The sequence below is a fragment of the Salvia hispanica genome, chromosome 2 (assembly GCF_023119035.1).
Source record: "Salvia hispanica cultivar TCC Black 2014 chromosome 2, UniMelb_Shisp_WGS_1.0, whole genome shotgun sequence".
Classification (NCBI taxonomy): Eukaryota; Viridiplantae; Streptophyta; class Magnoliopsida; order Lamiales; family Lamiaceae; genus Salvia; species Salvia hispanica.
Window position 1 is genome coordinate 26146108 of NC_062966.1, and position 15677 is coordinate 26161784.

General features: G+C 34.6%; 1 protein-coding gene, 1 non-coding gene and 1 pseudogene across 2 annotated transcripts; 1 reads left to right on the forward strand and 2 right to left on the reverse strand.

Moving 5' to 3' along the window:
• Window positions 1–680: 680 nt before the first annotated feature.
• On the reverse strand, window positions 681–5799 carry LOC125205495 (annotated as a pseudogene).
• Window positions 5800–7892: 2093 nt separating this feature from the next.
• Window positions 7893–11221, forward strand: LOC125203813 (proteasome subunit beta type-3-A). The gene is made up of 7 exons (XM_048102269.1): window positions 7893–8043; window positions 8162–8343; window positions 9147–9254; window positions 9556–9645; window positions 10146–10230; window positions 10710–10804; window positions 10932–11221. The coding sequence occupies exons 1-7, from the start codon at window positions 8038–8040 to the stop codon at window positions 10978–10980; spliced, it is 615 nt and encodes a 204-aa protein (XP_047958226.1). The 5' UTR covers window positions 7893–8037; the 3' UTR covers window positions 10981–11221.
• Window positions 11222–11949: 728 nt separating this feature from the next.
• On the reverse strand, window positions 11950–12052 carry LOC125208723. The gene has a single exon (XR_007174204.1). It is a non-coding gene; the product is annotated as a U6 spliceosomal RNA (small nuclear RNA).
• Between the last annotated feature and the right edge of the window lie 3625 nt (window positions 12053–15677).

Genomic DNA, 15677 nt, shown 5'->3' on the forward strand with positions numbered 1-15677 from the left:
GCATCATATTAGAGGTTGATGGACAACCCCATTACTCTAGCAGAGTGTTAAGTTTGCTTTTGTGAGTAAAGATTGGACTAATAGAGTGGATAAGAGCTAAGGTTCTAGAAATATATACCATGTGGTACTAAATAAATCATATAAATCATGTTTTTACATATTACAATTATGATATGTAAATTTTAATTTCTTACACACTTAGATTTGTTTTTTAATAGTAATAAATTTTAAAGTACACATTCAAATTTTTCACGAAAAAAGAGCTTATGTGTTTTTTCAAGTATTAAATTTAAAATACTTGTTATTGCCAATAAAAGTTACTACCTTTTTTAATAAAAATTAATACTACTATTTTGTTAATAAAAATTTCTCTCTCCTATCTCAATCAAGATTGTCACATTTCAAGTAACATTATATGATTCTCATTCATCAAATACATTTCAAATCAACGGTTCAACTAAATTTCTATGATAGATGTAGTTATGAATTCAATGGTTGGGAGCCACTTGATTTTTTTTACTTACATTTATGAATTTGTATAAACTTTCCTCAAACCATGATGACCTATAAATTCATTTATGTTCATACTTGTCTCAATGCAAACATAAAAAAGTCGGATTTTTCTTGTTTAAGAATCAAGTTTTCTTGTCTATCTACATGAATGTTAAATCTAAGATAGATTTCAAGGGAATGAGAGATTTTAACATTTTAATGCAGAAAAACTGAAAATTTTCTATTGAATCACACTGAATATCAGAGGATACATAGGCATTAAATGGAAATTAGTTGTTTTGTTGCATTTTCTATGTAAATTGCTCTTTATTCTTTTGGTTCTAACATAAATGTGTTTGATCCCTTTTGTATAACCTTGTGTCTTCTGTTTCCTATTGTATATCCACCATCACTGGCATTCGGCCTCGATCAGCAGATGTGTTGAAACACCGGGACATGGATCGCCTCCAAAGCTTCTATACGACCAAGGCACTGAGCACTTCCTCCTCCCTAAACAAGCCTGTCATTGCACTACTTGTGTCAACTGACTCTTCCCGGGATATAAAAAGAGCGAACTTATAAAGAAAAACACTTACTCTTTCCACGACAGCAGATGAACTAGTCGAGTGGCAACTCCCAGCAGCATAGCTGCTGCAATCACCCAAAGGGCTCCCAAAGCTTGCAAACAAAATGTTAGAGATGTTTTTGCTCGGGGGGCAACGCAGCTGGACTTTAGGCCTCCTCCCCCGTTGCCTCAGATACGAAGCCACTGGGGGAGGATTGGAACCTGAGACGTGCCCGCATACTTTTGTGATCGAGACAGTGTCTACTGACACGCCTAGAGGATCCCCGGCTTCTTCCTCGAATAGTACTAGGAGGTTGTCACTAGGCTTGAGGAAGGATCTCGGTATATTGTACCTGAAGATTTTAAATCAATTAGGAATTGCAATATAATTAAATTTGGCCTTTTTGCAATTTTTGTGACTGATCTTACCATATCTGCGAAGGCAGGCCGTTAGGCTGGTGAAAGGTGATCCAGTAGCGTCCGATGCTTTCACCGTTGATCCATGCTGCGCCTTTCCCCATCGTGCCAAGATTTAGCGCGACGGGATCAGTCCCCTCCGGTGCATCAAATCTTGCCTAACAACAAAATGCACCATGTGTTAAAATGACTAAGTAAAACATCAGATTAAATTGAGATTAGTATTATCACCTTGTACCACTTAAGTTGCTGTGGAGATTGGTTGAATTTGCTCCATTCTGCTTTGCTTGAGCCTTCTTCTGTGTAAAGCTGCAGCTTCTCTCCTACTAATCCAACCTTAGCAACAATAGTGACACCATTTTAACGAAAGAAAATCGACGAAAAAATACCAATTTTTCTCATGTGTAACACTACCCACCTGATATCCCCATGAAGAAAAGGTCAAGTCTTTATCTCCAATGCTCACATTTCTCAATCCAGAAGCTCTCTTCTCCATAAATGCCCCTGAATCCTATGTTTTCATTTCAAATTTAAATGAAATGAATGATTGATTTAGGTCTTAATTTTGCTATAAATGCACATACACAAGTTTAGTATACCGGTAGGCCAATCATAATGCTTAGCAAGGAGATGTTGTTCACTCCACTCTTCAAAGAGGCAACACTCTCCAAACTGAAGCTTTGATTCCTATAGATCCCGTGTCCCGAGCCTGAGGAAAATCAGAGCGTTGAACACGTGAATTCTTGAATGAAAAACGTTATAAATCTATGTCAAGTACGCTATTTTCTCACCGAGAAACTCTCCATTCACAAATGTGCGCAATACATGGCCGCGAGAGTCCACTGTTATCACAGAGTTCAACTCCTCGGATTGCTCATAGCTATAACGAAAACGGTCATATGTTGGAATTCCACACATTTTATTAGATTTAACACATTAAGGCCGTGATAGATAGTTAGATAGATAGATATAAAAAAACTCACCTTGTAGTGTACCATAGATAATCAGATACATCTTTGGTAGTGTTCATCTGCTCAAGGAGTGAATCTGATCTCAACGAGGTATCGCTGAAAGATGGAATAACTTCATCGAATTCTTGCCATTTCTCTGGTGAATTCAGCTTCATAACTGCCCTCATTGTTCTTGTACTATATTGGCTACTTACCTGTTTTTAGTGAACATAAAATTTTATGATTCTGTCATAAATAGAATATATGTTGTGTACAAATGTGATGTACACTTGCCTTGGCCGTGTTGAACGCGACAGTTTTGCAGTCGGGCAAGATGCTAATCGACTTTCGTGGGAGTCTATAGGTTCGGTCTTGAAATTGCACATCAGGATCACTTGCTGCATCTTTGTTCACAAGAAATGCTGCACATTCTCCATTTTCACCATTGTAGACAAAGGCCTATTTCATTAAATTAGTTTTAGTAAGTCTCCATTGAAATAATAAAAGCACATGATAAAAAATTTCCTTGAATATTTTAACCTGTTGCAATGGACCTAAAGAGATATTAGTTTTTGTTCCATAAAGTATTGTTTGTGAACACAGCTTCACTGCTGCATGAAACTCTTTTAAATGACCCCATTTTGGCTGTCTGATCAAACCTATAAGTTTTACAAGAAAAAAAATTAGTACAAAAATTGATATTAAGACTTTGTACAAATTTTTGCATGATATATTAATTACCATATTCATCCAATGGAGCTTGGTCATAGTAACTAGTTATCATAAACGCGGATGCATTTCTTCCGAAATTGGTTCCTCCGTGATACTAAATTCGACCAAAAAAAGTGAAATGAGAGATGTAATAACGAAAACCGTGTTTGGATTCGGAATGATTTATGTAGACAATGTATGTTTACCATGTAATAGTTTATGTAGCTCCCAGTCTTGTTGACTATGAATAGAGCAGCATGGTATGCAATGTCTTGAGCTGGTCTGAGTTTGGTGGTATTGCCATAATTGTCATAGCTTCAAATATACATAGACATAAAAGAAATTAGATGTCACATTTTAAAATTCACTATAAATGAAGTGATGAATGTACAATTTTGGAAAATAAAAATGTAATTTTCTTACAAATGTGTCCAGTCTTCTGTCCACAATGCTGGTTTATTTGGTGAATTTGGTCCAACAAATGTCTCTCCACACATCATCCCATTGCAAGAATTAATCTGCAATATGAACACCAAATTTAAGTTCTTTGTGGTAATGGGCCAATGTAAAAACATTAGTGGGCCTGTAGGGCTACAGGCCCACTAAGGCCGACAAATGAGAAACTAGATGTGGGCTTTACCACTGGATCAGGCGCATCGTCTTGCTTGCACATAACCCAAGGCACGCCGGTGTCGAGGCCCACAGCCATCGCAGCGGCCCAACGGACATACGATGGCCCACTATCACCAAAAGCTTTTTCCACGTTTTGATATTCATTTTCGATCTGAATTAATTTATTTTTGGTATTTAATTATTTATTGTCAACTGCAACAAGATATTTGAGAATTTGAAATATAATGATTTCTAACCTGGGAAATAATGATGGGTCCTCCTTGAGAAGCATATAAATTCTCCGATTTCAACATGTTCACTATTTTTGTAGTGAAATTTTGCATGTAAAACTACCACCAAAATAGATCAAATGTAACAATTTTTTATAATATAAATAGAATATTAATTTTATATTTAGATCTAGAAAAAAAAAATAGGTACCTTAAATGGTTCGTTATCGGATCGGAATTGTATATTGGGTACGTCATGAAGCCAAAAGGGCAATCCTCTGAATCAACAAAAAATAATTATAAATATGATTAGTTTCAAAGGAAAAGATTTAATAATTGGTTGCAGCAAATATTAAAATGGCAATAATAATATTAAAGAAAAGGTTTAATTAATTTACCCATAAGACCATTCACCCTGGATAAATGGCCCAATCCGAAGGCAAACATACAAGCCTTGAGAATGTATTTCCACTGAAATCATACTGAAATTTCATTGGAAAAATACATCAATATTAATTGTCACGTTTTGTATATTGGAATGAAAGGAAGAGTTTATAATTAATTATATGAATATTTACTATTAGAAATGAGCCACTCACCCCTTAAAAGGCCTCATAAGGAGGAGGGTTATCCCCGCTTTTGGCTTTGGATATTAGTGATGGCCACATCTGTATAAGTAGTTGCTTAATCAACACTACATTTTTGTGGTTTTTCCAATTTAATCACAGAATTAACACAACCTTTCACCAAACTCCTATAATTAAGGGAAAATGAAATAAAGTAGTAGTTCACCATAGTGACGATGCCTGTTCAAAAATAGGTAATTTTGTTTTGGAAAAATGGAACCGAACCGGCCAACATGATATTTCACAATTATGTTTTTGAATCGAAATCGGTGGTCACATCAATTTTACCCGATTAAAAAGAAATATAAATAAATAAACCACCAACTTTTAAAGATTCAAAAAAATAAATAAACCACCAACTGATAAAATGGTTCTCCAGTTAGGCCCGTCAAAGCATATTACACTTCAAAAATAAAAACTATCAATCCGATCCGATCCGATCCAAACCAATCCAATCCGATCCATTTTAACCCTTCATCTCTAGTAGTTCACGAGTTGGTATCTGTTACTTTTGGAATTAATCACCTTATTCATTTTCACTTCACGTGATTGCTTAGAGTATTTGAATTCAAGAAGAAACAAGCTTTTGTGGGCTATACCACTTTTCCTCCGTACATTTTGTAATTCAAATGTTCACACACAAGAAATTCATCCAAAACTAAAATTCCAAAAATAAAATATTATGGAATGCAAATTAGAAAAATTCTTTCCTTTAAATCATTTTCTACTCAATAGCTGGCATAGCCACAATTACAAGTTACAATTCTTGTTTATGCACAAATATTGGAAAAAAAATTAAGTAAACCAAATAAAAAAAATTTAGGAAAAAAATTTAAGTAAGCCACACAAATTGTGTTTGTGTTTGTGTGTGAGAGAGAAAGAGGGAGACATACATCAGGTGTACTTCTAGGATAATGGATTGAGCCGGAGAAGATGAGTTTCCGGTGGCCGTCGATGATGAGCGACCTTCCGTCATAGGTGACGGCGCCGCCACTTGCACCACCCACCACCGCCGCAGCCACTACCGCGCCGAACAACCACACCAACATTTTCATTCTCATTTTTCTCTAACTCTATTATATCACTCTATAAGTCTATATATACCCCAAAATGGCCAAAAAATCTAACATTCCAACTAATGTGAGTCAAACGTATAAGCAAAGAAAATGAAAATGAAAACCCAAAAAAATGCAAAGGAGAAGGTAAATAAGGAAATATGCATGAATTATAATAACCCAAAATTCCTGTTTTTTATTTAATGAATAAGGAATCTGCTTAGGCATCAATATCTGTATTTAAGTAATAGTAGTAAGAAAAATTAATGATTAATTAAAGACCTAAATTTTTCAGTCACATCTCCTTATCATGTGAGGAGATGATTGGCTGTACAATTAAACCAATTTTGACAGCTTTGATTTTGAACAAGAAAGCATTTTTCGCATGATTCACTTACTTTGCTTGACACCAATACATTAACTACATTCTTATAAACAATTTATGTAGTTAATATGAATAGTATATTTAATTTTATTATTGGAAAAGAAAGGCGTGTTATTCTAAATAAGATACTTAGTACAAAATCTAGGAGCCAGGTTGGAAACAATAGTCGTTTTAGAAATCATCACATCTAGAGAAATAATATAGGTAATTACTCCATGCATGTACATTATTTAAATCATGATTTGTAAGAAAAACCATGTTTATAATTTCTCCAAGCAAAGAAATTTTGCTATATGTACCAACGAATGTTCACACATATATAGTACTAGTACATTATATACTTCATTTGGCATAGGATATTAAAGAAAAAAAATACTCTCATAAATTCATAACATTGTATACTTAATTTGAAATAAGATACTTTTAAAAAACTAATAGTATCATAAATTCATAACTATTTAATTAACTGGTTTTATTTTCCCAAACATATATACCAGGTGGGTAACCTCCCACATAGTACATAGTAACCGATAAATTTAGCCTATTGGCCACTACGATAGTACTCCCCATCAGTTCCATGGTAATAGAGACTAGAGACGTTTCTTTTCTGCACACGATTTAAGAAAAATTTTATTAAGTGAGTTAAATAAAATAATTATAAAATAAGAAGAATAAAATAAGACAAAGTAAGTAAGAAAAAAGAAATATTTTTACTTTTGCTAGAAAAGAAAATGACTTCACTATTATGGAATATACCAAAATAGCGAAATGGCTCCACTGCTACAAAACGAAGGGAGTATGTAACTAGCAACAAATTAATCTAGTCTTTTGGCCTAAAATATGTAATACTACTACTTAACTAGTATGATAAAAAAATAATACTAATACTTATTTCTATGTTTTAAAAATTATCTTAGTGTGTGATATCTGAAATAATATATAGATAAATTAATTTCGAATCATAAAAAATCATAGTATCAAGAAATGACATTAACTTTTGAAATGTTTCAAGTACCATGTGTGTGTGAAGGCAAGCCTCGAAAGATTGAGAAATGAGATCTAATATCTACAAATACTTTCGCCATTAATCCATGCCCCTCCTTTCCCCACTGACCCTAGATTTAGTGCAACTGGATCATTGCCATTAGTGCATAGAAAAGGTATCCCTATCCTAAGCCTAGGTTTGCGAGGTGGCGGTTAACCGACACTCTTCAACTCATTTTTTAAAATCGAAACCGAACCAATATAAACAACATGCATGATTGTTCCATTTAGGTTCGTATGTGTCGGTTTAGTTCAAAATTTAGAATTGTCAGTTCGATTGCTGATCCAATCGAATTGATGATTCCGATTTAACCTTGCATGTCTATGTAGAAAGGTGAAATTAACATGTTAGATCGCAATTGAACTGAGAATTCAATTTGATATTACTATGAGGCCGTTGGGTTTTTTTTTTTTTTTTTTTGTCTTAATAAAAACACCCACAAAAACAATGACGGGTAAAACATTTGTAATTGCTGTTAAAGCTAAACTATATTACAAGTGAAGATAAAATCGAAGGTCGTACATACAAATTCACGAATACCATTTGTGTCTACTCATTTCAATTATTGTGGATAGGCTGTACTTGTATTTATTCTTTAAAGTGAAGATAAAATGTTTGCTATTTTATATTACAAGGTTATGATACTACTTTTACAATTATATACTATAAAAATTATAATCACGATGGTAATTTATTATAAACAAATTAAAATCAAATTATATTTTTTAATAGTATTCCTATTAATATTACAGGCCCAATATATTTGGCCCGTTTAAACCTTGCCCATATCGGACCGGACGACTGAACCGGCCCGACTCGTTCACTTCAGACTGTCCCCTCCTTCAAGCCATCGTTCACCAAAACCACCTCAAATTTCTCTGTGTCAAATTCTCTCTCACAAAATATTGATTTTCATAATTGTCCACAGCTGCATCACTATCTAATCTGAATGTCGGTGAGTTATACATCATATCTGGTTCCAATTTCGGCATCGGCGTTGTTGAAAACCCTATATTTGCCCCCTTTTTATGCGATTTGTTGAGTTGGATTAATTCACGCGGCGATAATTGCAGATCTTTGAGTACAATGGGAGCGCCCTGGTGGCGATGGTGGGGAAGAACTGCTTCGCTATCGCCAGCGACCGGCGGCTCGGCGTGCAGCTGCAGACGATCGCCACTGATTTTCAGAAGATTTATAGGATCCACCATAAACTCTTCATCGGTCTCGCTGGCCTTGCTACTGACGCGCAGACTCTGTAAGCTGATGCAATTTAAGAATTCCTTACTAGCACTGATAGATTTTGGTTAGGGATTGAAATTGTATTTTTTTTTTTTTTTTTTGCAAATTTGAAGGCTTTAAAGTGTGGTATCTGCTTTGCAATGTTAAACTCAGCTGTGACGCATTGACTAGCCATTTTAGGGCAAGCTTAATTTGTTTTCTTATGTGAATTAATGATGCTTTCGCATTTGTGCCTTTTTCTTTCTTTGGGGAAAGAGAGATTATAGAAATTTAAGTGGCATTCATAGTTCATATGCTACTAGGACAATATTGCTAGTTCTTTTTTCAACACAGGAGTGAGATGCTAGAACGATACTAGTGATTTTGGCTGTACCCCCTTGATGATAGAGAAATTATTGCCAATACAGCCCGCAGGGGCTTAGCGCAGTTGGTTCCGGGGGAGCAGATATTGCTACAATTATTGCCAATACATAAAAGACGCATAGCATTTGATCTACACCTTACAGATAAATACAAAACTAGGAGAAAATGTGGATGCATTATTTCACAGACCTTAGTCCTTACTAACATAGATGTGGAAAAATACCCCACATACATCCTTATATTCAGCCGTGAGAGGCTGATAGCGCTTCATGTCTTGATTGCCAAGATTTTGGTTGAGGAATACTACTATTAAACAAAAATGGCTCTAGTTATGATGCATGTGGAGATAAACTTGCTCCTTCTTTGGTTATGTATAATGCACATGCATGGTTATCTTTTTTGTCTAGTTTATAGTCAAAGCTTATTGATTTATGTTTTGGTTGAATCCACTCGAAGGTATCAGAGACTTGTATTCAGACACAAGTTATATCATCTTAGGGAAGAGAGGGACATGAAGCCTGAAACATTTGCTAGCCTTGTATCTGCAGTTCTCTATGAAAAAAGGTATGTAGTTCCAGAATTTATAAAATCAACTGTTGTTGTAACTGCCATCATCAATAGCTGTTTGAGAGATTAAGTTGCTGTCTCCATAAATGTAGATGCAGGAAACAATTTTTTAGTGATAATTCTCATTATCATGGATTCCATTATTTTTGTGTGAAGGACTCTAAGTTGTATATTTTCTTTTAGAGTTGAAGAATGTGGGACACCTGAAAAATTATATGTATTCTTTAAATAGGGGTGGTATAATTTGTCCAAGAAAAGGCCCAGGATGATCTAATGTCTTTCATTTTATTTTGTTCAGGTTTGGTCCATACTTTTGCCAACCTGTTATTGCTGGACTGGGGGATGATGACAAACCCTTCATTTGTACCATGGATTCCATTGGGGCAAAGTACGTTACACTCCTTTTCTTCATTGTTTTATCATTTCATTTTATTCGCTACTTTTATTTCTTCAAACCATAAACTCATTTACTGAGACATTTTTTTCCTTTATGCTGCAAATGATGTATAAACTATAGATTAGACATGAAAGTGAATATGTGAATGTGAAAACATGGAGGCATTTCCTACCATTGGACTTAAATTCTTCTTTTGCTTCATACACTTTTTATTTAATTAGTTCTTCAAATGAGAAAGGAGGTTTAAATCTTATAATGATTCTTTATATGCTCTGAAGAAAATATGATTTTGGTGCTCAGTTTTCTTTTTTTATGTTTACACATGATTACTGTGTTAGCATATGCACTCATCTTTACTAGAAATGCTTACCCAGGCCTTTGTATAATGTGCATACTATCTGTTGAAATGCATACTATCTGTTGAAATTTAATGGACCATCTAAGGTTATCTTTTTCTTTCTCTCTTTGATCCTTTTTCCCTATGAACTCAGGGAACTTGCCAAAGATTTCGTTGTCGCTGGAACTGCCTCTGAATCACTTTATGGTGCTTGCGAATCAATGTTCAAACCTGACATGGTTTGTTACTATACTTGATGTTGCTTATCTGAGTAATGCCTTTTAAATTTTTGAGCAACTGGCGTTACTGTTCTTTTTTAAATTTTACAGAAACCCCATATGGACATTTTTGCACTGGGTTAATACATACCACCTACTTGAAGAAATTGTCTTAAGTTGCCAAATAACTTAAATTGGAGAATGAATTCCTCGGTGCTTAAGAACAAGCTCTGCTATGCTTGTGTTATTCAAATGAAAGAAATTCCTACTTCATGGGATCCTACATAGTTTAAGCATTGGCTTCTCTCTCCAACCCTTTGTTACTTTCTTTACATGATGCTACTTTGGTGAACCATACCATACACTTTACATTTCCAGCTTGGCTGCTTTAATGGGGCGGGGAGCAATTTTTTAATTATAGAACAAGATTTGCATGTTATGATGCAGTGATTGCTATTGCTTTATGTATTACTAATTGTTATTTTATACCAAAATATCAGGAAGCTGAGGAATTGTTCGAGACCATCTCACAAGCTCTGATATCTTCAGTCGACCGTGACTGTTTGAGTGGCTGGGGAGGACATGTTTATCTCGTGTAAGTACCTATATCCGATACTAGAGTCTCATTCTTCAAGCAAGGGCCTGACTTACTGCATCAGTCTCTTTTGTGTACTTTCAACCAGAACCTAAATGTTTGCATGAATATTTTATAATTGTAACAGCACACCAACAGAAGTTACAGAGAGAATTCTCAAGGGAAGGATGGATTGATTTCTCAAGCAGCAAAACTAGAAGGCTATTTTTCGTTTTTAATAGCGACTTGCTTATGTTGTTGGGACAATCCGTTGATTGTTGGTGATTTCATATCTAGTGCTAGCTTCTTTCCCTGTCTCAAAACTTCAAAATTTCGTAACATATCATTAGCAATGTGGAGATTTCAAAACAGACAATTATTGTGTTGTTACCATATTGCCATGATTCGATATCCTACGCATTTCAAATCTTTTGATTAGATTTTGTACATGTCAATGTTCTTCTTCACTACTTGGTTTTATGGGTTGGAAATCTGTCATTGGTGAACTATGGAAAAGAAAAGATTTTGTTTAGTCCCATAACATGACTCTGTTTGATGCTCATCATAAAATAAATGCTTATGTTATTGAGGAATAAAGATTTCCTGTTAAACTATCCTGAATATTAGATAGCTATGGTTTAATTGAATTTTCGTGTTGAATTACGATATTATAACTCTGGATTACTTAACTCTTAACTTGAATTGAGAAGTGAGACATGGAACATTTAACTTGAATTGAGAAGTTTCTCCACAAATCAAGTCAAGAAGATGAATCTCAAGAACACCAACCTTTCGTTTCCCAGATATGAACCCGAGTCTGAAGACAACGCCCATCAATATGTCATGACCGTAAGAGAAAAACAGAGGTTCAAACTGATGTGATCGACAGCGGCCAAGTAACTGAAGCTTTCCTTTTCCCATTTGATAGTAGAAATGATGGCAAGTTGTAGTCATGAAGAGAGATTATTATCAACTTGGGAATACCTTGTGGAATAAATTAAGTAAATGATTGATCCATTAAAGTTTAAACACAAATTGACGGAACCAATAACATAATCAAGGCTGCCAAGACCTGACATATAAGCTACTCTGTTTTGGGAACTCATAAAATCCTCTATGCAAAAGAAAATTGAAGATGCCATAATTGATTCAAAAAACAGGAAAAAAAAAATTTGGACCATTTCTCGATTTATGCGTGTCATCCTTGCGCAGGGGCCATGCTAATCTTCTCTGTATCGTTCCAATTTTATCGGATATCCCCGAAGGGACAACATGTGAAGCTTGCTGATGTCAAAATAAAGACACACAAAGCTCTACGTTTTTCCGATGTGGGAATTTGAATCAGAACCTTAATTTGGGCCTTCAAAATTGGGCTGGGCTTTGTTGAGTCGGTGCCTATATTTAATTCCATCGCTTTTTTTTCAAACAGAAATTAAAGTTTAGTCAAGCAAAACACGTCAAAGTAAATAAATCCTTAAAATACCAAAATTCATTAAATTAGGGGAAAATCACATAATATGGCAACTAGTATAATATGATTCAGAAAATCGAGAATGAATCCTCTGCTGTTTTATACTCCTAAAACACTCAGTTCAAAACGCAATATGGAACGCAAATTGCAATATTTTTATATTTTGTTTAAACACTAAAAAAAATTAGAGGAATGATATGCTACATGCCTTATATGAGCACGACTCTCCTTTGAGATACGTTTAACGTTGCTCGTTTTGATTTATATATTTAATATAATTTTAATATATTAAAAAATATAATCGAAAAAATTTTAATTTCACAAAATTCATAAAAATTAATTTTATTAGTTTATCAGAAATTATAGAGAAAACGAGCAAATCAAGCTTTGATTTGTGTGAATTTTATGAAATTAAAATTTTCAATGATTTTTTTTAATATATTAGAATCAAACTAAATGTATAAATCAAAACAACTAATTATGGTATCAAAGATTATTCTTAGAATAAAAAATTATTAGATTTGAGTATTTAAAGAATAAAAAGTGTTTTGCGAAATCAAATTAAAATATTAAAAAACGTAAAAGTGTAAAATAAAAATATGAAAATTGTTATATTTATGAGACGTAGCAAGTTTTTCCAAAAAAAAAAAGAAAGTACTACGAAATACCCCCTCCGTCCCACTTAAAATGCAACATTTGAGAATCGGCACGAGATTTTATGTAGTGTTGTTTTGTGAGTTAATGAAGAGAGAGTAAAGTAAGAGATATGAAAAAGTAGAGATAGAGTTGTTTCTATTTTAGGAAACGTTTCATTTTTAATGGGACAACCAAAAAAGGAAAACGTTGCATTTTTAATGGTACAGAGGAGTATGAAAATTGAAAAGCTGGAAAAGACAAAGATGAAATCGAGACACAAATATTCCAATTAGAATCGAGCAAACTATAATTGATTCACATCAATTTGTAGGGCTATTTGATCATCACTGCTATTCTCAAAATATCACTCAACATCAACCCGTTCCTCATATTTTGAAACAGGTGACAATTCTTCATTCTCTTTCTTCTTTTTTCACTTTAATTACTACTTGTCTTGATCATCAATATTATTATGATAGTAGATACACAAATTAGAAGCTGATTCATGCAATTCTTAGGGCTAATTTCATTGTTTGGTGGTTTAGATATATTATTAGTATTTCATTAATTGATTCAGTTGTAATTATTTATGTTTAAAATAAAATAAATTTCAGGATGATGAGAAGCAAAACACAGAATCTTAAACACAGTTTAGTGGAGTGGTGCAACGGTGATGACTTGAGCAGCACACACTATGAAGAGCTGGTTGAGCTCGAGCACCAGCTTCACCTCTCAATAGATAAAGTTCGAGCTACAAAAGTAAATTCAATTAATACATATTTACCTAACTCATTATCATATAATTAGTCAATTTAACTTTTGTTTGGATGTTTTGATTTTAGGAAATTCTCATGGAGAAGGAGAAGAATCAAGAAATGCACCACTCAGGTAAATGATTTAATTGAAACATTAATCAATTTAACTCTTTTTTTTTGTATCGAGGTTGTTTTTCTATATACTCCCTCTGTCACATTAGAAATGAAACGTTTTTTTTTTTTGTTTGTCCCATTAAAAATGAAACGTTTCTAAAAATGGAAACAACACTTTCTCTACTTTTTCTTCTGTCTTACTCTACTCTCTCTTCATTAACTCACAAAATAGCACTATATAAAATCTCGTGTCGAAAAACAAATGTTGCATATATAATGGGACTAAGCGAGTATATAGTGGTAGTAGTTAATTTGTAAATTAGGAGATGCTACATTGCTTTTTGTACTTTGTAAATGAATTTGTACACAATTAATCACATTATTATGTGTTGGATTTGATTCCTCAGGGCGGTTTACGCTTCACGTTGCTTACACATTTCTCCGGAAGATGATGAAATTCCGGTGACTGCTGCATATTTTTTTGCCAATGGTGACTTGTTCATGGCCGGAGGTATCATATTCGTTAAGAAGATTATCTTTTCATCTAAAGATTTGTGGTGTGCACTGGCGCCACCGGATGGTTCTTGGACTCTTTGCCCCACTCGTATGAATTCAAAGCGAGATTTCCCTATTGCACTCCCGTTGCATAATGATGGTTGAATATTCATCTTTGGGGGAACTTCTGAACCAAAATGTTGGGTTGAGTTGTACGACCCAAAGAAAGGCACGTTCAAGGGCATGGACTTGCCTGCCAAGTACGGGTCTCCCTTTGCATCCTCGTACACTGACAAAGAGGTTATGGTTATGGTATACTACCAAAAAAGGAAATGCATTCGCTCCTCTCGTACAACCTGGAAAGCAACAACTGGTCTTGTGTTGCAGATGACGTCCATATACCAATATTTAAAGAGTGTAGGAGCAACCTCGTCTATGTGGGTGGGGACATTCTGTTTATTATCGACCATGCATGTCTTATGTATGTCTATGATCTTGATCTGTCCTCCAAAAAGAAAGTGGGGGAAGTGGGGGTTGTTGGTCTGGATTATTGGGATGATGAGGGAGTGTTTGGAGCTTTCTATGCCGGCGACGCTGATGATAAAATTTTGTTCATAAAATTTCATCCCTAGATGAGTTATCACTCCTACCAAACATGCCAGTAGTAGATTATATTTAGAGATAGGATCAATATAATTATTCGTGGAAGGATCAATAAATCCTTCCACGAGTCATCATCATTATTTTGTTGAGAATAATGAAATCAACAGCTATTACAACGTTAATCAATCCAAACATAACAAAATTAAGACAGACGAGTCTCCAATATTGGAGACTCATCAGCTTCAGTTCGAGAAGCATGCTTTCATTCACTTAGTCATCCCCCTCACTCACTCTTTCTTTCAAATGGTCCTCCTCCGCAGCTCTCTTAAGGCTCGCTTCATCGGCAATACTGCAACAAAAATGAGCATTTCATTTTAATAAAAGGACCTTCGAATCATGATGAAATTCCAAAACAAATTCAAACCATATTGATCGTAATTAGTAAGGGGCTCACATATAAATTTCATGAAAGTCACCAATTTTGAGGACACCGCTGAATTCAACTGTAGCAATGTAATCCCCACCCTTCCCTTGGACGACTTCGATCTTGGCATAACGAAGATCACTATAAAATTCCATGTCTCTATCCGCATTTGGCAGGAATATGTAGAAGATCCAACTAATACTTCTAATATTAGTGTTGCCAAGATACAAAGCTTGCATCACTATCCCATCCCTAACCCTCACATCCACCTTCCCGACCTCTCTTTTGGCAGAGAGATCATAAACGAACCAACAAGATGCTTGATCGATAATGAATAGAATATTTGCCCCCACATATATGAGGTTCCTCTTCCTCCAATTACCGTGCTAAGAGGCG

Excerpts from the sequence above, each read along its gene's own strand:
- LOC125203813 (XM_048102269.1), top strand. Across the intron at positions 9,255-9,555 it reads GCAGTTCTCTATGAAAAAAG|GTTTGGTCCATACTTTTGCC; the intron begins GTATGTAGTTCC and ends TATTTTGTTCAG. Across the intron at positions 10,805-10,931 it reads GGAGGACATGTTTATCTCGT|CACACCAACAGAAGTTACAG; the intron begins GTAAGTACCTAT and ends TAATTGTAACAG.